Source organism: Schistocerca nitens, chromosome 2, assembly GCF_023898315.1.
Source record: "Schistocerca nitens isolate TAMUIC-IGC-003100 chromosome 2, iqSchNite1.1, whole genome shotgun sequence".
Taxonomy (NCBI): Eukaryota; Metazoa; Arthropoda; class Insecta; order Orthoptera; family Acrididae; genus Schistocerca; species Schistocerca nitens.
Genome location: NC_064615.1, coordinates 496,676,244 through 496,702,615, shown reverse-complemented (window position 1 = coordinate 496,702,615; position 26,372 = coordinate 496,676,244). Strand labels below are relative to the sequence as shown.

The following is a 26,372-nucleotide window of genomic DNA, read 5'->3' as shown; positions in this document are numbered from 1 at the left end:
TGTGTCAACCTGCTGCACACAGCAGGCCGCGGTGGTCTAGCGGTTCTAGGCGCTCAGTCCGGAACCGCGCGACTGCTACGGTCGCAGGTTCGAATCCTGCCTCGGGCATGGATGTGTGTGATGTCCTTAGGTTAGTTAGGTTTAAGTAGTTCTAAGTTCTAGGGGACTGATGACCACAGATGTTAAGTCCCATAGTGCTCAGAGCCATTTGAACCATTGCTGCACACAAAAGTAAGGATATCCAACCTCTCGTAGAATCAAATCCGGAAGAAGGTGGGAAGAACACTGGAAGAAATGGTCAGAAATCAGAGACGAGTATATATTTTGGCAGTGGTTTTCGATGTCTTATCACTGCGCTGATTGGAGGTAAGTTCCCGCCTGTAGCTTTCTCCGCCTTCTCTTGCAAATGTCGCCGAAGTAATGTATAATTCCTCATTAATCTCGTGAATGGATGTGCTACAGGGGTACCCGATGAGCAGAACAACAACGCTGTCAAAGAGTCGCTGACGAAATTAACTCCTTTAATGTTGGTTACTTACAGGACATGGGTATATTCCTGATGTCCGGCTAAGTTTGTGATACCAGTTTTATGTGCAATATTTCGGCGGCTGAAACCTCGCAAATCACACCACTTCCACAACAAATTAGTAATTCCCTCGCAAAATGTGAGATGCTCCTGCCTTTTAGGCAGTGTGCGAGAGACGGCGAATTGTATAAATACACGTAATTTTATACACGATCGCAGACTCTTATAAACAACATCGAAGAATCTGAACCGAGTCCAGTTGGGAAGTTGAGCAGGAGAGGCGCGGTGTAAGGTTTCAGACGGCGCGCTGTCCTGTCCCGGATGAGCCTGCGCTGTTGACAGCACGTCGTCCCGTCTCGTCCCGTCCCGTCCCGCCTTACGTAAGCTGGCGGCCTCCGTCCGACCCACACACTGGCCCGCGGCCTCGCTCGTTCTTCACGGACCACCTTCGCCGACTCTCTCACCTCTCCTCTTTACCAGCGATACGCAAGTCTCATAAGTACACTGAGTGCCCTGATGTCATTAATAGGGAGTCGCCCCTGTGCCAGCTTTCGAAACTACTGTAGCACGTCGAGGTACGAACTGTACGAGGTGTTGGGCTCGTTCTGGAGAGAAACTCAGTTACATCTCTTGCAGCCCTACCCAGAACTCTTTCTATGCTGTTGGTGTTGGGTTCGTAGAGCGTACGCAGGTGTCGACAGCTTTCCATAAATGCTGGATTCGGTGATACGGTGGGCCAAGCCAAAGCTGTGAACTCATTGTAGTGTTCATCAAAGCCACCTGCTGCAACCAAAGAACGGTGACATGGTCATTAACATGGACATAATAACAGGGTAATGTAACGTCAGAAAGGAGTGCACACATAATGTGTACGTACGGTGCACCGGTCACAGGTCCTTGCAGCCGGACAATGGAACTTTATTCCGACACCATGAACGCCTCCTAGACCAGTGAGCATCAAAGCTTTTTGCGCAGGTACCGTACTGACATTATGGGGCGGCATCTCCGGCCGTAAGTTGACCGATCTTATAAGGGAAAGTCGAATGAAATCGAGGCAGATGGAAAAAAAGTAAACCGTTTATTATCTCGAAAGTAATCACCCTAACTGTTAACATAATCAACTTTCGTAGTCCTGTCGTCGTCAGTTGCATATAACATTACGGCATGTTGATAATTATTGCTTTAGGCCGTCTAATTACAGGTGAATAAAACACCATTTTTGTGCCATACTCGTTTCACCTTCATTCTTTGCAAGGCATCTTCCGTGGCATGTTTCGTGCATGTTGATGTACATGGTGTGTTCTTGTTCCTTTCCTACAGCTGTTTTTCCTGTGGTACCTGTCATTTGAAATTTCGTTTTCACTCTTCACACCACTAGGAATTCAACACACAATTATATTGTTAATTGATAACATACATAAATTACTATGTTACGAGGTCCGAATAGACTAGGGCGCCATAAATTGGTTATCCTTTGACCACTTACTGGAAAGCCGATACCACACTTCGTATCATTTGTGCGTCCCGAGGCTGAAAAATGCAAGTACAGAATTTTCTCACAAGGTGCTCACTGTTTTCCATTTAGATAGTATGCCTTGTCTTTGTACACTCAGTTTTTTGAAGTTTCATTGTAAGCATTTGGTCAGTAACGTTCATCCATTGCACTTACGTCATCCTTACTTCCTAGACTCCATATAGTACGTTATCTCATATGAACAACGATGGAGAAGAAATCAGTCGTGACTCATTTAATGGAACTATCCTGGCAAATGCGTAAAGAGATTTACGGAAACCATAAGAGATAGCAATCTGAATTGATATTCCACTCTTCATAAAACTGAAAACTGAAGATGCCTTCAAATGTTAGGTTCAGCCAAGTCATCCCACGGGAAAAATCTAAGCAAACTGTCATGGATCTCATATGTTTATTCTTTCTCACTAAGTGTACCTCACCAGACCACTTCAAAGGACTCTTAGCTGCAGGATTGCGTTAAGAATAGAGTTTACATTTTTCAGTTCGTCGCGGCACAAAAGACGCCATGAAACAAAATCACAGAAAATATTTACTTAGGAACATTATTTCTGAAGAGTGAAATGTCGACAGTGGCGGCAGATCATGTATTTTAAATTTATTATGCTGGCCTCTTTAGGGGGTATCACTGTGCCATATGAATCATATTTAAGGCGTTTACTGCGACCCATGTATGCATGATCGTGTGCCGTACAAGTTTTGAAGACTTCATAGGACATAACGATACGCACCTAGTGTGCTGCTGAAGACTGTGTGGCCCAATACCAGTCAGAGACAATAAATTAAAAAAAATCCAATGCAGGCAGTATAGAGAACGGAAACATTAAAAATATAGTTCTTGAGTTTCGTGCGAGCTGCAGAGGATCGATTATATAAAACAGAGCCTGTGATTAGTCGAGTGGAACGATTGATAGTCTTCCTGCAATCGCATTTGCATTGTGAAGATTTCGCTTTAGGTGTTTAGCCTTCTGATTAATTCGATGCAGTCCCACGCGAAGATTGATAGTACCTGACCAAAAGTATCCGAACACCTATTAGTGGGTATTAATATGGGGTGTGTCCAACGCCTTTGTCACGGCTTGAACTCTGCTGCTTATATTTTCACTTAGACGTCCGAATGTCTGGGGAGCAATGGCTGCCTATTCTCCCTCAACGGCCGAAATCAGGAACGTAGGATGTTGAACGGTGGGGTGTCGAGCGAAGTCGATCTTCTGACTCATCCCAAAAACGTTCTGTTCAGTGCAGGTCGGGATTCTGGGTAGGCCAGTAGTTATCAGGAATGGTATTGTCCATAAACCTTTGCCTAACAGATGATGCTTTATGACAGGGTGCACTGTCATGCCGATTCCGAACTCCTCGTCTGTGGTATGCAGTACACAGTACTGTAAAGTGTGTTCATATGGCCGGCGGCGGTGGCCGAGCGGTTCTAGGCGCTTCAGTCCGGAACCGCGCGACTGCTACGGTCGCAGGTTCAAATCCTGCCTCGGACATGGATGTGTGTGATGTTCTTAGGTTAGTTAGGTTTAAGTAGTTCTAAGTTCTAGGGGACTGATGACCTCAGATGCTAAGTCCCATAGTGCTCAGAGGCATTTGAACCATTTTTTGTGTTCATATGCTTTCACGTTTAGCGTTTTCGTAAGGGCAATAAGGACGCTGCACCCTAACCATAAAAAAAAACAGTCCCATACCGTAACAGAACCCCCTCCGTACTTCACTGCTGGCACTACACACGATGGCAGACAATCTTCTCCGCGGATGCGCCATACTGAAAGCCTTCTATCGCATTGCTGCACGGTATAACGGACTGATCATCCCAGACCACTCGTTTCCAGTCGTCCACTGCTCAGTCACGTCTCTTTACGCCACCTCAAGCGCGGTCAGCATTGCCTACAGAAAAGTGTGATTTACGAGGAGCTGCTCGACCTTTATACCCCATTCCATAGACACAGTCATTGTGTTAGCTGGGTTATTGGTGCCACTTAGGAACTCCATGATTCGTTCAGTCGATTTCATGCGATACAGTGCATCTGCTATCCACACTGCTCGAAGGTCCGTGTCTGTCAGTATGTAAGGTCTGCCTGGTCTGTGTTTGGCTTCACAATCTCATCGCCAACAGTCGACTTGAGTAGCTTTAGAAGGGAAAGGTCCCTGATGGATTCGTTTCTCAAGTGGCATCCAGTGCCTAGTCCAGGTTCTAAGTTGCTGAGCTCTCCTGACGGGGGCATATTATCCCGGCGGATCCACCTTTCGTGACATCATTCCGCATTACATAGGGGTGTGCGGGTACTTTTTAACAGCTAGTGTACATGATAGTGCGTAAGATGGTGGACTGGGCTTACAAGAAACAGCCCGCCACGAGACGCGTTTGGACGCCGGCCGGTTGCGCCAGCTTTCCGTGTATCCTGTTGCGCCGCAGCACGCGCCGTGCGTCTGGCTGTGGGTTCCGGCGCGCTCCGTGACCAGACTGTGGCGGGCCGCCGTTTGCGTCACGGGAAGGGCATCCGCGAGGTGCGACGCGAGGAAACCACCGCCTCGCCAGATCCGGCTGTCCGCGGCCGCCACGCTGTTTGTGCTGAATGCTACCCTCTGAGCTCGCGCTCCTGCTCACGCTGCGGTTTGTCTCTGGAATTTAGCGGCTTACTGTGCGAAGCAGTGCTAAGAGAGATCGCCCGGTTGTGCCGTCTGCCAGCCTCTTCTTTACTGCAGGAACTCGGCATCCTGGCGAATCTTCTGGGCTGTTTTGTAGCGTCGAAGGACATTTGCTGAAATATATACCAAAAAAAGGCAGTTAAAATTGCGAATACTACACAGGCACTACTTTTCTTGAGGTACCACGTAACATGGACTTCAGTTTTTAAAATTTTGGCTGATTTTGAGCATGCTTTCTGACAAGAGTAAGCACAAAAAAATTACTAGATGTGTACTATCGACATGGCCCGGCTTCGCACGGATAGCACTGAATATCTATGGCCAGACGACTTGTCCGGCGTGGCGGTAATTTATGCACACAACATTCCTCTTGAATCAGTCTACCTGTTAGTGAAAAATATATCAAAATCCCTACAGTAGCTTCTGAGATAATCCTTCACGCCCAAACGGAAAAATGTGGCGGAGGACTTCATAGTATATATCGATTTATCTACTGAGACTTTGAGGTGTGGTAGTAATGTGTGCTTTTTATGATCTATATTCAACAGGCCGTTGAAACTGGTGAGCATCGATTTCCAAAGGTGCGAAGCCTTGCGCAAAAAAATTTCCGAAAAATATGCTAAATGTGAGGCAGAGACCACTCGCGAGGTGTAGTACAGGTGCCGGCCAGTGTGGTCGAGCGGTTCTGGGCGCTACAGTCTGGAACCGCGCGACCGCTACGGTCGCAGGTTCGAATCATGCCTCGGGCATGGATGTGTGTGATGTCCTTAGGTTAGTTAGGTTTAAGTAGCTCTAAGTTGTAGGGGACTCATGACCTCAGAAGTTAGGTCCCATAGTGCTCAGAGCAATTTGAACCATTTTTGTAGTATAGGTACGATGTTTACTTGGGTATGGATGTGAAACTACGTTGTCTCCCCAGGCTTGAGCCTCGCATTCAGAACATTCGTCGTCTGCTTTTGCGTATAGTTTCACTAAGGGCGTTGTCATCTGTCATGTCTCTGTAATTCTCTTTTGAGAAGCTGTAATAGCCAGTAAAAAAGTGGTCACGTTTGTGCTGTGAAATTCTTTATTATTTGAAATACTCCAATCGAACCGCTTGAGTCTCTGCACTTAAACTGCCTTTTATAACTGTCGTGAGCTCTCTTTGCTGTGGTGTTCCGGCGTGTTTTATAAGTTTAGCTTTTATCTTCTGTAGGTGGGACCAGTCCGAACAGAGACCACTGTAGAAGTGTTTGATGCAGTAGTGTCCATTATCGTCTGGATTCTCCTCACAAACAAAATGCTTTACAGTGTGATCTTCTATGTCCACATGTAAATGCCCAGTTCAAAAACTCACATTAACAGTGACAGCAAAATGTGAAGAAAAATCAGTGTTTTGCGGTTCTGTACGATAATCGATTGGGTAGATAAAATATATCCAAGCTAAAGCAAAAATTAAAAACTAGTCCTGTTTCAAATCGAGTACTAGGCGAAAGCAGAAGCACACACTTGCTCCACAGAACTTTCATTTTCGTACAACGTCTCTTCGACTTGTTAATGTTTTATTTGTCGAACAGGAAAGTATCTTTCGAAAGAGCGCAGAAAAGGCACGTTAAGACTCTATGGGGAGACAAAAAATCGAATAATTTACTCCTGAGGAACTCCTTTTATTCTTAAAAAGAAAGGGCTTGGTCTCTCTGCCGAGAGGATCGAATGCGGTAGTTTTTCTGCGTTAGCTCAGGACCAGAAACAACTCTAAAATCAGTATTTCAGTCTGCAGAATAATGTACGTTGTTGAGGACCTTCTTGATGCATAAACACTATGTGCCAGACCGGGATTTGATGCCTGTTCTTTGCCTTTCATGGACACTTGTTTCTCTTCTGGATTTAAATCCGGTCCGACAGAGTTTCAGCGGACTGTAGTTCCTGCCATTGGCACGCAACCATTCACTCAGGTGCTGGGAGGCAGATGTCGCTTTTGTTGCCTAGGGCTGCTGTAATGGATAGTGGTTCTCCTTTGTGGTTTAGCGAACGGCATTTCCGACTAGGACTTACCTTGCATCGGCTGTGGTGCGGTTCCTTATGGAAATGGTGAATGTGGGGGAGCGGACGATTCCTGGAAGCGAGGCATTACAGCAAGGCAGAGGGTGTGCCCGAGTCAGCTGCTGGGCGTCATCGGTGAAGGCCGCTCGGATTAAAGGCGGGGAGGGGGAGGGGGAGGGGAGGCAAGGCGGATGCGAGCCCCGTGGTTGCGCAGGTCACGCTCTGCTGCGGGGAGCCCCCCTCCCCCGCCCCATTACCTTACGTAATGCGGCTGCCTAACGGTACGACACGCCAGCCGCCCCCTTATCAGGCTCTTGTACTCCCGGACGCTTTCTTATCTGACGCGCCCCAGTCTGCACGGCCGGCGTCTGCCGCAATCATTTTTCTGCGTTCTCCTATCAGCTTCATTCTACCGCAATTATCTCGCACCTCAGTTTTTCATATTTGTATATTGATACATGCTTTTTGATCGCTGCCTCGCTCGCGTACGGAAAAATAGTCGCAACACAAAGGAGGCGTGTTTCTACACTTGAAAGACGATGTCTGTTCAAATTTCGCGCCAGCTATTAGGGCCACTATGAGGATGCAAAATGGCTTGTTTTAAATGCGCGCTCTAACGGTCGTGAACCTTTGCTAACTTTGCGAATGGACATAGTGAGTTGTTAGTTACAAAGCGATTACTTAAAGGACAGCTCCAACCTAGACTCCCTGTAGAGTCATTCCCCTGACCCCAGACCACCGCCATTTGCGACTTCAGTGATGTCAAGCGAGAATTCATTGTAGGGCAGGATGGAGGTCTGTTGTGTTTTATGATGAAAGATGGCTGGTTGTGCCTCGGTGCCAGTGATGGCCGTGTTTTGGTTCCAGGATTTACGATCTGGAGCGCGATTTCAAATTACAACAGCAGCACTCGTGTGGTTATCCCTCGCACCCTGACTGCAAATTTGTACGTCAGTCGGGTGATTCGATATGTCGTCGTTCCATATAACTACTTCGTTCAGGGGACATCTGGTTTCGGTCAGTTACGCCCATGTTCAGATGGCTACTTTTACATGGTGTATGGCGCCGACGTTAACTGTAGTGAGAAGTGACTGGTGGGGAGCATTTAGATGCTTTATGAGAAATATTATGTTGGTATGTTTCCATATTTGTAAGAGGTTTTTGTGACTAATAGCAGCTTTGTTGGAGGCAGTAAATGACACATGGGGTTACTTAATTTTCATGCCAAGGAAAACTTGACTGCCAGGCAATTACCATCGAGACATGGAATGCTAGGGCGACTCATTCTTGAGTACTTTGGAGTGTTTGGGATACCCACCAGGTTGGATTAAAGGACGACATCGAAGCAGTTCAGAGGCGGGCTGCTAGACTCCTTAACGGTAGGTTAACTCAGTACCCAAGTATTACGGAGATGCTTCTTGAACTCACATACGAATGGGGGAAGGAAAGCGATGGTCTTTCCGCAAGACACCACTGCGCAAATTTAGAAAACTGCTATTTGAGGCCGATTGCAGAACGCTTCTTCTGCCTCCAACGTATATTTAGCGTAAGGACCATGAAGATTAGATGGGAGAAATTAGGGGTCGTACAGACACTTTTAGACAGTCGTTTTCCACTCGCTCTATTTGCGAGTGGAACAGGACAGGAAATCACTATTACTGGTGCAGGGTATCATCCGCCATGCGGAGTTCATTGTGTACTCATAGTTACTGAAGAGCACAAAAACAAAAGGCTCGTCGCTCTAAAATTCAAAAGTTAGCCTATTTTTTAATGTACTTAATTTTTTGTTTGCGTGCGTGTTGGCTTGTATAAGGTCAGCGATAGGAGCCAGCTTTGTACTGTATTTTGTCGACCAGCTCCCGGCCACGTACGTCTTCGCAGGAAACGTGCGCTGTTGTGCGAGTATACTCCCGACGACGGGCTGCTCTGCTGTCATGAAGTTCTGTAGTTCCTAACTTTACCCTGACCAGGATTCCTTGCTGGTTCTTCAGATGTTCCAGTTTTCAGTGACGTAACTCATTGACCCACACTGAACTTCCGCGTAGTCACTCAAGTACCACAAATGCTAGCGATTTTGATAGCAACAATATCTAAGAAATCTATAATAATTTGTTTGGATCAGTGTTTGGTTGGTCGCTGTAATGTAACTTCTAAGCAACTTCACTTCAGGGGAACACAACTGAAAACGCATTTGTGCGAAAAATTGAATTTTCAATCTTACGCAATTGGTTTAAGAACTAAAATAGCAGCAAAGTCTTGTAACTTCCACAATCTCGCAGTTTACACGGTTCAATCGCTTCCGCCTATATTTGGGAAAGTCCGACTTCATTTTTTCTTAGTGCGGAGCCTTTCCCATCGAGTCCTGTCTTACTGAATGTCCTGCTTGTAATCGTCTAGAATTCTTTCCCATTCTCGAGGTCCACAGTTTTCAGGCCAGTTTATTGATCACCGAAAGTTAGCTGAAAAAGTATAGAGATTGGTATATAGTGTGTTCCAGGAGGAAGGTGCATATTCAGAAATGTGACAGGAATGATCACTGGAAACAAAAAGTCTCGTAAACATGAGCTCTAAAACGCGTTCCTTAAGAGCGAAGAGCACTTGTTCATCTTTGATACTGTGAAATACATTTTTTTCTAGTCAACAAGTGCTTATAGCTCTTAAGATAAGCATTGACCTGGCAAACGACACTCGTTTTCGAACGGGCTAGAAATTTTCCGATATGCCGCAGCGTTCGATACACATCAAACGTGTTCGAACAATCACGTGACGTTCGACTCGCGCGGCGCGAATGCTGGGGATACGCCAGAAACTACGAAATAGCCATAACAACAAGCTATCCCTCTGCTTAGAATTTGGCATTTACGTGAAATAGCATTAAATCTGACTGCTACACAAACTACTCTTGTATTTGAATAAATTTGCAGTAAGAGCTGTCATAAAGTACCGGTTTGTATGGATATGTAAACACTTAAGCTGATTTTTAACTAAAGGTAAGAGGAAAAGACTATAACATTGTCTAACGGAAGTAACTATGCGGCTGAAGCCAGTGCAATATTTTATTTATTACGAGGGGCTAATTTTCGTGTATATACCACTATAATAGTTGGGAAAAACGTTACAAATCAGTTTGAAAACAAGATGACGAAAGGAAACTGAAACAAGGAAGAAATTAATCGAGAATTAAATGCCTAACAAACGAAACGTGTCGTAGTAAACTGACCGTAATATCGCTATCGCGATAATAAATTATAGCTGCAACACCACTGTTAAAGATAGTTGCCCAGTACCAAGAGAAAGTTGGCGAATTAGGCAAGATCGTGATAGCAATCCTTCATTTATTAGTCGCCCTTGTTACTTACGACCTGCATCCTAGAAAATATTTCAGTTCGTGTTTCACACTCACTTGCATTCCTAAAACCCATAGTGCGTTAGATACGCGAAGATAGGTCGTGGAGGTTAATACTGTACCAACACGTCATTAGATCGCGGGGCAATCGAAAGATCAAAGAGAACCCGAGACAACTGCGCCGTAAACCTTTCGTACTGTTAGTCATGTTCAGCCACAACCACAGCCGCAGTACGCATTCTAGAGCCCCTGTTGACTAGATATTTTGTTTCGAACGATCGTTCCTGCCATATCCCTGATATTCTCCCAAGGACACCTACTACGCCAAAATGTAAGGGCTTTAGGAAACTATTATTTATTATTTTATTAAAGGTAGCAACCAACCGCTTTGTTACGTATTTTTATTTGAGCTAATAAGCATTTCGGGCTTTCGCTCATCTTCAGTTAGCGCAATACGTATTTGATTCTTCAGTCAGTACACAGTTGAAACATAGACAGCAAACTGCATGCTGCAGCCCCTTTCTACTCTGCTTTCTGTTATTTCGATTCTTGCCCTTGCGGATGTGGCACTAACTTTTTTTTTACTTTTTTGCACAAAAACAGCATAGTATCTGATTTATCATCGACTGATTGCTGTATTTATTAAATTGATATAATCCACAGCCAAGGAGCTCAACAGCCAGTAAAATGGATAAGTTATTGTACATGGTGTCCATAAATGTTTACCCTAATAACAAAACAATTTAAATCTTTATTGGATACAGCAAATGAAACATGAATTATACCATTTAAGTTTTGAACCTTGCGTAAACATTAATATACTTAAATATTTTAATCCCTTCACCATGTGGACCCCCGGTAACATGCAAGATAGCAAGCCGGTATTCAGTCTCTTTCCATGCAACATGTCTGGTATGATTGTGTGAGTGGCATTTCTAACGCGTTGTTGCAAAGTGACACTATCAGAAACCGCTGTTTTGTACACAATGTTTCACATACCCCCAAAGAAAGGAATCTAAGGGGGTAGCGTCAGGTGATGCCGGTGGCCATGGAATTGGGCTTCCCTGCAAATGTTTGGGGAGGGTTTCATTAAGAAAATCTCGGAGTTCTAGAGCCCAATGAGAGAGAGCGCCATCTTGCTGAAAGACGATGGTGTCTTGCATATCCTGGGGAACGGCATAATTCACCATTTGTAGGTGAACATATCCACGTACAATGCTTTCAAGGAAGAAAAATGGGCCATTGACTCGATCACACATTAATCGGCTCCACACATTAACTTTTGGATTGCCTCTGATCTGTTCTCGTACATTAGGATTTTATGATCCCCAGATCCCGCTATTGTGGCGATTAACTGAGCCACGAATATGAAATGTATCCTCACCAGAAAAACGAACACGCTTAAAGTAATTATTGTTCTCATCTAAACGGGTCCGCAGCTCGTGGTCGTGCGGTAGCATTCTCGCTTCCCACGCCCGGGTTCGATTCCCGGCGGGGTCAGGGATTTTCTGTGCCCCGTGATGACTGGGTGTTGTGTGATGTCCTTAGGTTAGTTAGGTTTAAGTAGTTCTAAGTTCTAGGGGACTGATGACCTCAGATGTTAAGTCCCATAGTGCTTAGAGCCATTTGAACGATTGGTCCAGTCAATTTCTGTGGCGACCTCGTGAATGCGGTCTGAACTGCCTGCACAGTCTGCTCCAAAACAGATAGTCTGTTTCTGCTTGTGCGTTTCTGAACCATCCACGTTCTCATTAATTTGACATTAAGTGCTTTCTTGCCATAGTAGGACAGAAACTTTCGGTGCACATTAATCGGTGATTTGGTTTCTGCTAGCCACACAACACACTGAGCTTTCACGTGGGAGGGGGGAAGCCACTTTTACGATATAGCTCAGGCAGCGAAAGTGTTGAATGAGACACAGCTGTGCAGAAACTTCACGGGTTCCCTAGTAGATCTCTAACAAGAAACAAACGTTATCGTCATAAATATAATAAATATTTAATTTTGAAATGAGGGTAAACATTTATGGACGCTCGATACTTCAGGAAGCTGTTGCTATTTTGGGGGGAGGGGGTTCCATTACTGCCAGTTCCACCCCTGTTCTACGACTCGCGCCTTCCTGCTCATCGGATAGCTTTCCGTACGCAGCATTGCGAAAGCTGTGATGGTGCAGCAGCGATGCAGCTGCAGCACTGACAGGTTTGCCGTGCTAACAGGAGTGCACTGTCGTGTGTTCGCAGAGCTATGTTGACTCGGTGTGCGGCGTGGCGAGCGGCGAGTCGTGCGACGACTCGAGCTACGACTCCGACTTCGAGGCGGAGGAGGGCCCGGCGGTCGGCGCTCCGCCGCAGGCGCAGCCGGCGTCCGCGGGCGGCGCCGGCCACGGCCAGCACCACGACGTGAGCCGCACCGTCTCCGACACGCTGGGCGCCGAATTCGCCGAGTACGTGTCGTGCGAGCAGCCGGCGGCGGCGCAGGCGCAGCACGACCCGGGCTACACGGCGCGCGTCGAGTTCGGCGTCAAGCTAGGCTACTCGGAGCGGCTGGTGCAGGCGGCGCTTCTCAAGCTGGGCCCGGCGCCCGCGCAGAACGAGCTGCTGGCCGAGCTGGTGCGCCTGGGCGCGCAACACCAACACCAGCAACAGCAGCAGCTGCGCCAGGACCCCGCGCTGGCGCTCGCGACCGAAGACGCCGGCCTCGCGGTCGCCTGTCCGGGGGCGGCGGTGTGCGGCGGCGCGGGGGCGGCAGGCGCCGCAGACCCCGCCGACGACCTGCCGCTGCCGCTGCCGCTGCCGGCCACCACCGGCCCCGCCACGCAGCCGCAGGTGCCGCTGCGACCCATCGTCATCGACGGCAGCAACGTCGCCATGAGGTACACATCCCACTGCTTTCTCTCGATAGTGTCTCACTAGTACCCCTACGTCACAACCGTGCCGTGGGCACGGCGAGTTAGGCCTCTGCCAAGGGTGCATACAGCGGGTGCAAAAATTACAAAAAAAGATATATGAGAATTAACCGGAAGAGGTGCCTTAGTTCTTCTACTCCCCTCTTATATTATCCGCCTCATGCTCATTTTGAGCAATGGAGATCCTGTTGTTACTTCATTGAGGTATCATCATCATCATTATCATCAGGCTTTTCTTCCAGCGGGCCGGTTCAAAAATGGTTCAAATGGCTCTGAGCACTATGCGACTTAACTTCTGAGGTCATCAGTCGCCTAGAACTTAGAACTAATTAAACCTAACTAACCTAAGGACATCACACACATCCATGCCCGAGGCAGGATTCGAACCTGCGACCGTAGCGGTCGCTCGGCTCCAGACTATAGCGCCCAGAACCGCACGGCCACTCCGGCCGGCCCAGCGGGCCGGTTAGGAACGTTGTGAACGATATGTCTCCATTGATTTCTGTCCTGGTATAGCTTTTCTCTGTCCACTGCATCCCACATTACTCCTTCCCCTTGAGGCCTTCATTAACGCCGGCCGGAGTGGCCGAGCGGTTCTAGGCGCTACAGTCTGGAACCGCGTGACCACTACGGTCGCAGGTTCGAATCCTGCCTCGGGCATGGATGTGTGTGATGTCCTTAGGTTAGTTAGGTTTAAGTTCTAGGGGACTGATGACCTCAGAAGTTAAGTCCCATGGCGCTCAGAGCCATTTGAGCCTTCATTAACCTGGTTGGTTCAAATGGCTCTGAGCACTATGGGACTCAACTGCTGTGGTTATCAGTCCCCTAGAACTTAGAACTACTTAAACCTACCTAACCTAAGGACATCACACACATCCATGCCCGAGGCAGGATTCGAACCTGCGACCGTAGCAGTCGCACGGTTCCGGACTGCGCGCCTAGAACCGCGAGACCACCGCGGCCGGCCATTAACCTGGTCTGTCCATCTCTTTCTATGCCGCCCTACGGTCTTTTCCCCCGTACCCCTGTCTCCAGAGCCGGCCGAAGTGGCCGTGCGGTTAAAGGCGCTGCAGTCTGGAACCGCAAGACCGCTACGGTCACAGGTTCGAATCCTGCCTCGGGCATGGATATTTGTGATGTCCTTAGGTTAGTTAGGTTTAACTAGTTCTAAGTTCTGGGGGACTAATGACCTCAGCAGTTGAGTCCCATAGTGCTCAGAGCCATTTGAACCATTTTGAACCTGTCTCCAGATAGTGACGTGGAGTCGGGTGCATTCGTTTCAATCAATCTTACAGCGCTCATTCTTCCCACCGTGGTCGAACTCACTCACAGGTCGGTTCTTAAATATTCGTCGCCCCCCCCCCCCTCTCTCTCTCTCAGCTGACTTAGGAAACTTGATTTCATCATACGCCTGTATCTGACACTCTTATTTATGACAAGGGTCTGCAGAGTGTACTTCATGATTGGCAAGAGACAGGTTTTATATATTACTTTACGAATGAGTTGTGTTAAATATTTGACGTTACACACGGAAACGAGAAAAAGTTTCGGAAAGGTTTGAAATTATGCGTAAAGTTTGTTACAAATCGCTAAGTGCTCTCTTTCTCAGATACTGGATGAATTTAGTGTGGCTATTGACGAGCCGTGAGTTACTCTATTTCAAGGCATACACACAGTTTGTAACTGCAATACTTGTCTCACTGTGTTAAAGCTTAACGTTAGAGTCTACCTCTTAACGAGTAGATTATGACAACATTTAAATCTTAAAGTTCGATCAATAATTGTAGGAAATATTTCAAATGAAATTTTTGTTGCCTCTGTTGGCAATCTGCAACTGGGACAATATTCAATGGACCACGAATAGGGTTGACCATTGCATTGCTTAAGCATGTGGTGTCTTAAGACCACTGAAAGTTGGCCTTCCTTATGCATTACGTATTTTTTTGTTGTTCTAGCGAGAATGAAACTCTGGCGCGCATAAAAACAAAGCTTTGAAAGTCTTAAATTTCTTTCCTTATCACTGTACTAAACTTTTAAGCCATGTAGTTATTGTATCAAATCTTCGGCATTTGGTTTTGCTGTGGTTCTTTCCTATTAAACATACTAATTATGTTATAGAATTTATTAACTCTCCGAACTACAGAAAGTTAGCTTTACAGGGGGGCGGGGGAACGTAGCTTCGGCAGTTCTGTCGGTGGCGCAAGACCACCCCAATACGGCTGTGGTCTACATCAGCTCTGCAAGTTGCAGTGAATCGATTTTACACCACCATGTTTCGTCGTCGGTAATGATGGGCAGAAGGATATTGAGGTTAATCTATACCTTTGTGATGGTGTGAACAGTTTCGCCAGCATCTCATTTATCTCTTGACATCTCGGAGGAGATCCCGCGCACTTGGCACATTATTGTCTGTGTTGCTGTACAAGGAAATTCAGCTCAAGGGTAATCATTCATCATCGTTCCTCGAGAAATAACTCCCTCCCCCCTCTCCTTCGCTTAGTACAAATTCAGCGACAAGCATATGTTGCCATTTCCATCTCTTCGAAAGTTTCTGCAGTGATTTGAAACAAAATTTGTCACACGCTGCTATGATATTCTTTTTTTACGTTTGCATCTATACCTTGCAAGTTACCGTATGGTGTGTGGCGGAAAGTACTTTGCTAATCACCGTGTTTCTCTCTCCCCGCCACCCCTCCACCTTACCCTATTCAAGTTGCGGATGCTGCACGGGAGGAACAATCGTTGGGAAGCCACTGCGAGAGCTCGAATGTCTTTAATTTTATCTTCATGATATATACGTTGCCTGAGGAAGCTACATTTTGGTTGATTCTTGGGCTCTTCTAGCGTGTCACTGTAGTTCGAAAAGCATCTTCGTAACGCTTTCGCGCTTAATAAAGAAACATGGGCGTTCCTTTACATATTTACTATTTCGTAGATCAATCCTATTTCGTAAGGGTTTTAGACAGACGAACAGTGCTCTAGTATAGGTGGAACGAGGGTTTTCTAAACCACCTCCTCCGTGGGTGGACTACACTTCCTGAGGATCCTCCAGTTGAATCTGTTTGGCATCTGCTTTTTCTGTAGTCACTTTTATGTGGTCCCTGTAGTAACAGTTATTTTTGCAGACTAACAGTGAAGCGGTGATTCCATTAAGAGCTATCTATTAAATGAAAGAGGAGTCAATACCGTTGAAATATGGAAGAAATTCAGATGGCTTTAAATACCTTTTGTGAATTGCCACGCCGGCCTAGTGGTTCTAGGCGCGCAGTCCGGAACCGCGGGACTGCTACGGTCGCAGGTTCGAATCCTGCCTCGGGCATGGATGTGTGTGATGTCCTTAGGTTAGTTAGGTTTAAGTATTTCTAAGTTCTAGGGGACTGATGACCACAGATGTTAAGTCCCATAGTGCTCAGAGCCATTTGAACCATTTTTGAATTGCCACATTGGTCATAAAGTCGAGGCATGGCAGTTCCAAGGCGCAGCCAGTGGTGGTTGTCACGAGGTGACGTGAACTAGGAAAACTCACTCAGTTGTCTCCTGGGAATTCCAGTGAGTACTGCTGTGACAGTATTTGATTGAATCTTCCGCAAGTCTGTCAGCGATCTCTAATGTTCATAATTAAAACTCGAATGCTAATTTCGAACTGTGACGGTACCTCAATCTAATATTTGAACCCTTCGCAGTTCCAGGATGCGACAGAGCAACGTTTTGGGATTCCAGTGCAGGCGGAATCCTTTCAGGAGAACGTCTAAAGCAAGATTGGTTTCGTAAGAAGTAACGTTCTGATATTTGCTAGAATCCCTCCCAGAAAGATTATGCTCTGGTACACAACGGGGAATGGAGTCTATTGCAGAGTGCAGCTATTTGGAACATCAGTACATCGACGCAAACTGATTTATCATTGCTGTGAACAGTGCGGAGCCACAGAAGCTATTGTCTACAGCAACAGCGACCCCACTTCGTAGCTATAACGGCACCCTTAACACTACTTGCAGATATTTTTAAATCCTATGAACTGTTTCGTCAGATGCAATTACAAAATCTTTATAAAACCGTTACAAATATTGGCACTTCCTTCACCAGGCTGCTATGTTTCACTCTCAATATATAGGCTCTTAAATGAAACGTACACATAAGTCGATCATTGGAAAAATGACTGACTGAATGGTCTGAACAAGGTAATCCAGTGATTGAAACACTGCACCTCACGGGTAGTATCAACCTACAGTCAGCTGAAGCGGATTTGAGAGTTGTTGGTGGCGATCAGTCATGTTTTCAAACGCCTCCTCTGTGACGTACGGAATTAATAATTGTGCTTTGAGCTCCTGCAGCGTCCAGTTGGAGATGCTTGAGTTAATCTCTGGGCTGCCCCATAATGTTCCTATTTGTACAATGCTCTCGTTCCGGCAGAGCGCTTGTGTAGTAATGACAGTGTGGTTTTAAAAATGCCTTAGGCGCCTGCACGAGCTTCTAGACATGTCCACAAGTCGTCATAATTTATAATTTCTCCGAAGATGTGTGTATGTATTCGGTAGGTACCATATGTGAGACTTGGGGCTGTGTCAGCAACTTTTGCTGTATTACTTCGCATAAAAACTAAATAAATGTGACCTTGAGTGTGTACGCTGGTATTATTACAGAAATTTCACAGCTGTGACCGCGAGTTTTACAATCGGCAACGGTTAAAATATCCGTTCGACATTCCACATACAAATAATTTACTAAAATTAAACTTCCACTTCTTGAAAGAGCCCCCATGAAAAATGAATGATCCTAGGACAATGAAACTTTGTGAAAACATTTGTAAAGACGTGTGGAAGAAAAAAAAAAAAACGCATTTCAGTTTCCGGAAAAGAGGGATAACATTCGTTAGTTGCGTACTATGTTTACGTTCCAGGTTACAAACTTCTCTGTGTGACGATCATTTGCATGCACGACAACCTGGAGTCGCGCTAGAGGTAAATTTCACAATTTTGCGCAGCACTTTCCTTATGGTGGGCCATGGAGTGTTCAGACATGTTCAGCTGTCGTCACAGCTCGTGCACTGCTTCAAGATCGCACATTGCGTCCAGAATTCTCAGCTATGGCAACAGCAACTCCTTCAACAATTTGTGGCGCAATTCTTCCAGGAGAATTCCCAAATTTCCAGTTAGTTTGAACTTCCGAACCATGTTCACCAACCTAGGTGCGGAACTAGCCTCTCCGTATTCCTTTAAGCATCGATACTCTCGAAGAGTAGTAGTACTACCGCTGATTTGATGAAACAGCTTGATGCGCGAGGCCCCGCTCACCTTGTCCACACTCGTGTTGACTGACTGCAATTGTAATGCACACTGATACTTGCGTTTCAACTCTACTTCGCCGTACCAGTAGAAGTGTCGACACTAACAATAGCAACAACGCAAATCCTGCGCAGAGTCTGAACGTCATTGCTATTTAGTTGGGTACCCATACGGCAAATAGTTTTCACTCAGCTCTGTCTCAAGTAGTGAAAGTTTCATTATAGCCACCCTACATGCTTTGTCTGATTTCCCTATCTCGCTTAAGGCAAATGCCCGGATGGTTTGTTTGCGAGGGGCACGACCGATTTCCTTCCCTCATCCGAACTTGTGCTCCGTCTCCTAATGATCTCCTTGTCGACTGGACTTTAATCATTCTTTCTTCTTCTACGGCGAGGTTTTACACAGTAATCCAACCATCAAAACAACGACAAAAATTCGGATTTCGACGTTGTTTGGGCAGATGGTATAGGGAGAGGCGGCAAGCTTCGTTACCCACAAAAAGGATCGAAAATCGAAACGATCATGCACGACGCTGAATGAGTTGAAGACTGTCTCCGCTCTTTATCCGGTCGCCATATTTACTCATGCAGCATTTCCTATGTCTTATCATTGATTTTATAGCATACTAGTGAGGTCCGTCCCATGAAGTTTGAACCTCGTGACGCAAGTCCAGCAAATTTGGCAGCATCGGTTGAATGTTAATGCTTCATGAGCATGTCACATATTGTGACCATTTGTTGAGCTGTGGAGGGATAACGTAGCAAAAAAAAGACAAGTTTCAGTATTTCATTAGGAAGTGGATGGGCACTGTCGTGTAGGGAAGAGAATATGATAGTAGGCCATCATTTACATTTCCGCGTCCCAGTGATACACATCACAGAGCATTTGCCCTTATTAGTAGTTGCAGGCCCCACGACATTAATAGGATTTAGGGAGGAAACACATTGTTGTTTAAAGTGGTCACCATCTAACAAGAAAATAGTTAAATATTTGTGTTTACCCCTACATATTTCGACACAGTTGGTATCTATTCCAGTGCCTCATAGATTACATTTAGTGTTTCCTGTAGCAGTCTCTCGATTTCGGCCACAAATATAGAATAAATGCAGCATATTATGGTCCTTTTAGACCTGTTCTGAGACATTTTAAGTGTGTGTGTGTGGCTGTTATTAGCAGGGCTGGTCCAAGAACATTTATCCAGACTCCCCCCCCAAGCCCCAAGACCGTTTTGACACTTCCACCTGTACTAGATTCATTAGGCTTTGCTCATTGATATCTAGAAGAATTTGTTATTACTATGTATTCATGGTTTGCGTATGATCCCCCAACTTCTCATGTCGCAGATTGTAATCAGCATAGTGACATTGCTTCTCAAGTACAGCGCTAGTGTGCACAAGCATGTATCTTGAACTGCATGCTTGTTGTGACACAATTCATTTTTGTTTGTTTTTTCTGATGCTTTTTTTATTTGAAAAAATCATTGTTATATTGCCTTGGGCATTACATCAATGGGGAAGCAGCTTCAAGTATGGAAATGTGACAGCCACGGAATTTATAAATCATCATTAAAATTTGTATGCCCCCATGAGGCATGAATAGAACCAGTAAAACAGTTTCAAAAGCTGCAGAAATAACCAGTGACAAAGCTCATCTCTTTCTGTGTTCTTTCTTATGTTATCAGATTTCTTAAAATTGTGTGTTGCATGAAGTTCAGTTTGTAAAAATGTTATTTTTGTTTTTAGCCATGGTAACAAGGAAGTATTTTCTTGCCGAGGAATAAAGATTTGTGTGGACTGGTTCAGAGCAAGAGGGCACAAAGATATAACAGTATTTGTTCCAAAATGGCGTAAAGAAGCAGCACGCCCAGATAATCCAGTTACAGGTGAGAGTGTTTGAGGTGCAATGTTTACACTATTGTTATTACTATAAGTTGTAGAAATGTTAGAAACTATAGGATTTTGAAAATGTCATAGTTTAATAACACATTTTCATGATGCTTATTACTTGCTTAAGTAAAGAAGTATACCATTATAATACATAACTGAAGCTTAGTATTACTTCTTGTTCTAAGGGAACTGGAATCAAAAGATTTGAACTCATTGATAATGTTTCTAGAACTACCAGTTAAGTAGTATTATTGAACTGGAACCCAATATTTCTCCTCCATGTGTAATGTGTGAACAAAAGCTGATTCTTCAAATGGGTTTATTTTCAGATCAAGAAATCCTCACGGAGCTAGAGAGAGATCGTTGCCTCGTTTTCACACCTTCGAGATTGGTTGGAGGCAAACGATTGATATGCTATGACGATCGTTACATCTTGAAGTTGGCATCTGCAGTTGATGGAATTGTTGTTTCTAATGATAATTACAGAGATCTGGTACAGGAGAGCCCAGAGTACCGAAAAGTTGTTGCAGAGCGAATTCTCATGTATTCTTTTGTGAATGACAGGTATGTAAAGAGATGTTTCAGTTAATAACAAATATATTTGCATCCAAGTGCTGTGTAATATAAGTTTCACAAATGGATTGTTACTTTCCATAAAATTTCTTACCCAAGTTAACTCTAGAAATAAAAGCCATGTTCAGTTATATATGTTTAGTTCACACTATGCAACAAGGTGAAATTTGGAATGTACGATGATCCATATCAAGTACATTATTTTTATTGTGAAAGTTCCATGGAGAACATTACTTTGAATTTGATTTATCTTGAAGTAATACCACATAAGCCTTGAAATTGCACAGCACTATAAAGTGATTGACCACAATCTTAACTTCAACAAATCCCTTCAAACTCATTGCTCCACAGTCTTATATACTGACTCTTTCACAAACAATCCTTTGATTTTTCTATTTCTTTTGAAACTTTATGCAACTGGGTACTGTATCATAATTTCTTTGCAGATTCATGCCACCTGATGACCCACTGGGACGTTCTGGTCCAACATTGGATGCTTTTCTTCGTATGCAGCAACGTGGTGACCCTCCTCCACCATGTCCATATGGTAAAAAGTGCACTTATGGAAACAAGTGCAAATTCCATCACCCAGAGCGTGGCCCACTTCCACATAAATCGGTCACCGAGCGACTTGTTGAAAATGCTCAGCGGCAGTTGCAGGCACGGGGAATGGAGAGTCGTGACTGCAGTCCTGGTGGGTTGAAGAGAGAAGAAATCTCTCTTTTTCTTTCTGAATAAGATAAAGCTGTAACACTAAATATTGTTTCTAAATTAAGTGCAGTGAAAGGAACCAGATTACTTGTTTATGGATTATGTAATTTCCTTGAAGTTTGAGGTGAGTCCTCAAATATGGTGCATAAAAATGATGGGTGATAGGAACTGGCTTGTTCATGTAAAAGTAAATGGTTACATGGGTGTGGGAATTCTTAGTTACTGCTGATGTTATATGTTATTACACATATGTAGTGAGATGGTCTATGCAGACCCCCCCCCACACACACACACACACACGATGGTAGCTTTAATTGCCTGTCTCATAATTCAGAAGCAAAGCGTTTATGGACCAACATTGATACATGCTTTTTTTGTTGCCTTTAAAAGGGGAATATAATCACTAAATGTTACCTACTTTTTTTTTAATGCACCATGTATAATTTAAACATCAAGGAAATCAATCGTTAAGCCTATTGACAGTAATTATCAATGATTGTTATAAATCATGCAATTTTTACTCAAGTTACAGACAAATTTTATTACCTAGCACAAGTACAGTCAGACTTTAGTTTTAGATACATAATTGCATGGCATCTAAAATTTGTATCTCCGTATTCCTTATTATGGAGGTCAGGAATAGCACAAAAATGGTATAGTACTTGTTGGTCTAAAGTCCCACAATATACACAAGTAGCCTTAGTTTTTGTGTCCTCTCTCCTGTCCAATCTTCTTATTTGACAGGTAATCCACTACTGTTGTTCGTCATAGACAAGATAGATAAGAAACAATAAGAAAAATAATCACTAAGATCTGACAACACAACAGAAACAACATTATTTCAGCAGTAGTCATAGGCAGTTAAAAAACAAAATAAGCTGAAAAATTATTATTCTCTTTTTTTTCAGGCACACAACTCAAAGGTAAATCTGTGAGCCTTCCTTTGCCAGAGCATTCTGATGCTTTGGCAACACAGCCTCGAAAGATTCCTCTGGCACGAACTAAATCTACTGCTCCAACGCCTATTGTTCCTGTCTCTCTCACAGAGCAGTCAGCAAAATCAGGTAATGGATGCAGCGTTCCAAAAAGTCGCAGTGTAGAAAATGTCGCAGCACAGCAGCACCAGACTCCTGAAGTTGGGTATGCCACATACCAACAAATGTCTGGACCTCCACCTACTCCCTATGGCACATGGGGCAGCACGTGGAGCACTCATGGGCAGCAGTTCCCTGCACCACCACAGAGGTTGGCACCTGAGCCTGCAGAGAGCCCCCCTCCTGCACAGGAAGCTGTGGGATCAGGTGTCAATCTTCACCGGAAGCTCCAGAGGCAGTTGACGCTGAACCCTGCATACGATGCAAGACTTTTCCAACTGCGAGGACATGCTTACGGAAGTGGCAGTAGTGGACCTTCGTCACAAGCACCACAACAGCATCGACCGTTGGCAGCACGCCACAGTGCGGGTGGTGGAGTGCAGCCACAGTCGTCACAGTCACCGTCGCCATCCTGGCACCAGAGTGTGACACGCATCGCATCTGCGCCAGACACTTGCCGCCACTGGAACACGCCCGTTCCACCCCCTTCGGGTCCAGGGCCCCGACACGTGCATCGCCTCAGTTCGACTTCTGATCCTCAGCTGAATTTGAGTGATGCCCCTCTGCCTGTACCCTCAAATCTACCTGTGTGGCTCCCACCTGCACCAGTGCCATCTGTCGTTTGGCCACCTCCACAACACATGCCACCACCACACCAACAGTTCTCTTCCTCCGGTACGGAGGATGCCAGGCGCCGGTTACATTACCATCTGGCATCAATATTCCCTGAGGAACAGGTCCAGAAAGCTATGCAGTTGTATCCAGATGAAACAAATCCACAAAAGATATGTGCTGCAATACTGTCTATGTTTCCAAAACCGTAGTAGTTTGGAGGTCATTTCATTCATTCGTTCATTCCCTGTGAGATGTTTTAAGTGTTAGATTCAGTATATGTGTACTGGATTGACAGTTTTATTTGGCTAACTACTGCTGTTCAGATTAAATCGCAAGTTTCATGCATGAACTCCAAGGCAGAATTTTGAACATTCTGTGACTGTTTCCAGGTGAGACTAAGTACTGCTTTTTTAAAGATCAAAGATGTCACTGTACATTAGTACTTTTGCCATACATTCAGTCCATTATTGCTTCAACAATATTTTAAAAGTCTGGTTTTAATAATTAATGTGTGTTTTTGACACTCACTTTGGTAAAAATTGACAATGCATTACAGACAAATTGGTGGCTAGTGACCTAGGTGGATGTAGTGCAAATACATTAGCAGTAATACGAGAACTGTCGTATTGAAACACAAAAGCATTATGTCAACTAGTGCAACACCTAGCTGATGAGTAGTGCAGTGAAATTAATTTTCAGTGACAACTGAATTTTTATTTTAATTAAGTTATTGAAATGACTACAGTTATGTGTGTTTTAAACCCGAGGTGGAATTGGAGAAGCGAATAACTGTAAACAGTCACCAACAGTGTCGTTGAAGATCATTGTTGGGTGGATCTTGTGTAACTAACATTAATAGCAAGTATTTAACGTGATTTGATATGTAGAGAACATGATTTGGAAAGTAGCGCTTTGTCCTAGGTCATTTGCTAGCTTTTTGTCTCTGAGAGAACAAGCTGAAGCAGTTTAGTTGTGACAACTGTGAAATCTGAGGAAGGAGCATATGGTTATACTGACAGATTGTCAGAACATTTGGAGACAAAACATCTTTTTCAAATTTACTTTGTACTACTATCTGTTTTGCTGTATTATAAGAATCATTAATGTTTTACATCTGAAGTGGAAAATGGTTTGATCCATGTGAAAGACATAGTTTCTTCTTTTTGTCTTTGTAGTAAATGTAAACTGTATATTCCTTCAGTTAAAGAAGGGATTATTTTGATGCAAAATACTCACTTTTGTGAAATAATGAGATATATTGTCGTATCTTATTCCTGACCTTGTTATTTAAGGTCTGTTAACAAGTTCTTTTTTTAAGAAAAGAAATAAAACATAATAGTGTGAAAGGCATTGTTGTCTGAATTCAATCATTCCCACAATAGTATCATCTTTACCAATATTGGCATATTAATTGTCTTACATTTAATGTAAATATTGGCTGACTCATTCATTAGCTTGTTGTTTAATCTCTTAATACACATTATTGCTGGGGATGCATCCACACTACCATTTATTGTAATCAAAAATTAAAATCTGGTGACTCAGTTGTAATCTGTTAGATCTTTAAAAGGAGTCACAAGTGATGACTGGTGCTTCTCTCCAGTCACTTCATTTTAATTGGCTGAAATTTGACTAGTATATTTTTAATTAAAAGATTGACTGTGTAAAATTATAAACTTTTACATTCTTAATTATTAAAAGCATTAATGTTGAAATCATCACAGTTCAAAAGGTAGGGGAGGTGCAGGTATTCTTAACTAAATTTTTATTTTTATTTGGATATAATTGTAGGGGTCACAAAATAAACACAAAGTTTTAAACTGAGGCTGTGTCGCTTCACTTTACTAGCACAAGCATAGGTAAAAGTTCTATGAATGTATTCCTGACATAAGTATGCCCTGAAATACATACCACATTTCAAGGTAGGTATATGCTGAGAAGATAAGATACAAATTATATTATGGAGAGACAGTATTTGTATGCAAAGTGTGTTTATTTTGTTGAATATTCACTGTTCCACTGTAAGGATTTCAACATCTTAGTGAAACAAAAGATCTGTCAAGTCCAATAACATGGAGTAAGCTTAATGATGCGAAGCAGAAAGAATGCAAATACAATGTATAGCAATTGTGTGATGATGATATGCAGACATAATTAGTGTATGGTGTTAATGAAATACTTTTTGGTAGATTCCAATATGATGCAGTGTCCACACACAAGGGACAGTGATGGATGTAAATTATTTTTAACATTATACATCTGTTTGGGTCACATTAAACTCTAACCTTCCTTTTTTAATAGGGCTTGTACTGACTGCAATATGAACTCTTGGAAATATGGCAGCAAGTGCAGATAAAATATAAATTCTGGTTCTTACTGTTTCTTGTTTTGTACAGAACTCATTCAGTCAAATTTTACACAAAGTGACTTAGATCTTTTTCACAAAATACTCGCAAGGTGTGTTTTTAAAAGTGCATAAAAAGTTTTATAACAATAATTTAAGACATCTTACCATTCTGGCAGCCAGCTGAAATACTGTCACTCAGCAACTAAAATGAGGTGAATGATGGCATGTAAACCAGCTTGCTTTTAACAGTACAAAGAGTGGTATACCACGCATCAACAATATGTTGGAGTGCTGGCACTGAAGTACAAGTTCTGTGTTCATCTTACAATTAATTAATCAGAATTTGTTTTTACATCATCAACACAGAAAGAGCATACCATCCCTGATAGGTACCAATAGGGGTGCGGAGCCATGGTGACTTCAAGCTCCATGGTCAGCTGCGCTACATTTCTCAGTCGAGGATCCATGGTGCAAACAACCTGATCAAGGTGGTCCCACAGATTCTCGACTGTGTTTAAATCTGGGAAGTGTGGTGGCCAGGGTAGTGCAGTTATTTCATCCTGGTGTTCTTTGAACCACGCACGTACACTGTGGGCTGTGTTACACATTGCACTGTCCCGCTAGTGAGGAAAAACATACAGGGATTGACATGGTCCCAAAGGATAGATGCATACTTGTGTTGACCCACTGTGCCTTCCAGAATGATATCATCCAGTGATTGCTCTCCAGTACAGAACCTTTTAATGATTGTTGCAGGGTGTTTGCTTTCAGATGTTTCACACCATACCAGGATACAGGTCAGCCGGCTGTTTTCCAAGGAGTTCGTTGTGGGGTGGGGGTGGGGAGTGGCTATGTACGGAAAAACAGTATTCCATTTGAGTCCAT

At 44.0% G+C, this 26,372-nt stretch overlaps 1 protein-coding gene across 1 annotated transcript in view; it reads left to right on the top strand.

Moving 5' to 3' along the window:
• Positions 1-24,478, top strand: part of LOC126236461 (endoribonuclease ZC3H12A) — a 63,722-nt gene extending 39,244 nt beyond the window's left edge. The window contains exons 2-6 of the mRNA XM_049945779.1: positions 12,315-12,946; positions 20,004-20,143; positions 20,477-20,711; positions 21,167-21,414; positions 22,340-24,478. Of these exons, the coding sequence (XP_049801736.1) occupies positions 12,315-12,946; positions 20,004-20,143; positions 20,477-20,711; positions 21,167-21,414; positions 22,340-23,349 (2,265 nt within the window). The 3' untranslated portion in view covers positions 23,350-24,478. The remainder of the gene's footprint in view (positions 1-12,314; positions 12,947-20,003; positions 20,144-20,476; positions 20,712-21,166; positions 21,415-22,339) is intronic.
• Positions 24,479-26,372: the final 1,894 nt, after the last annotated feature.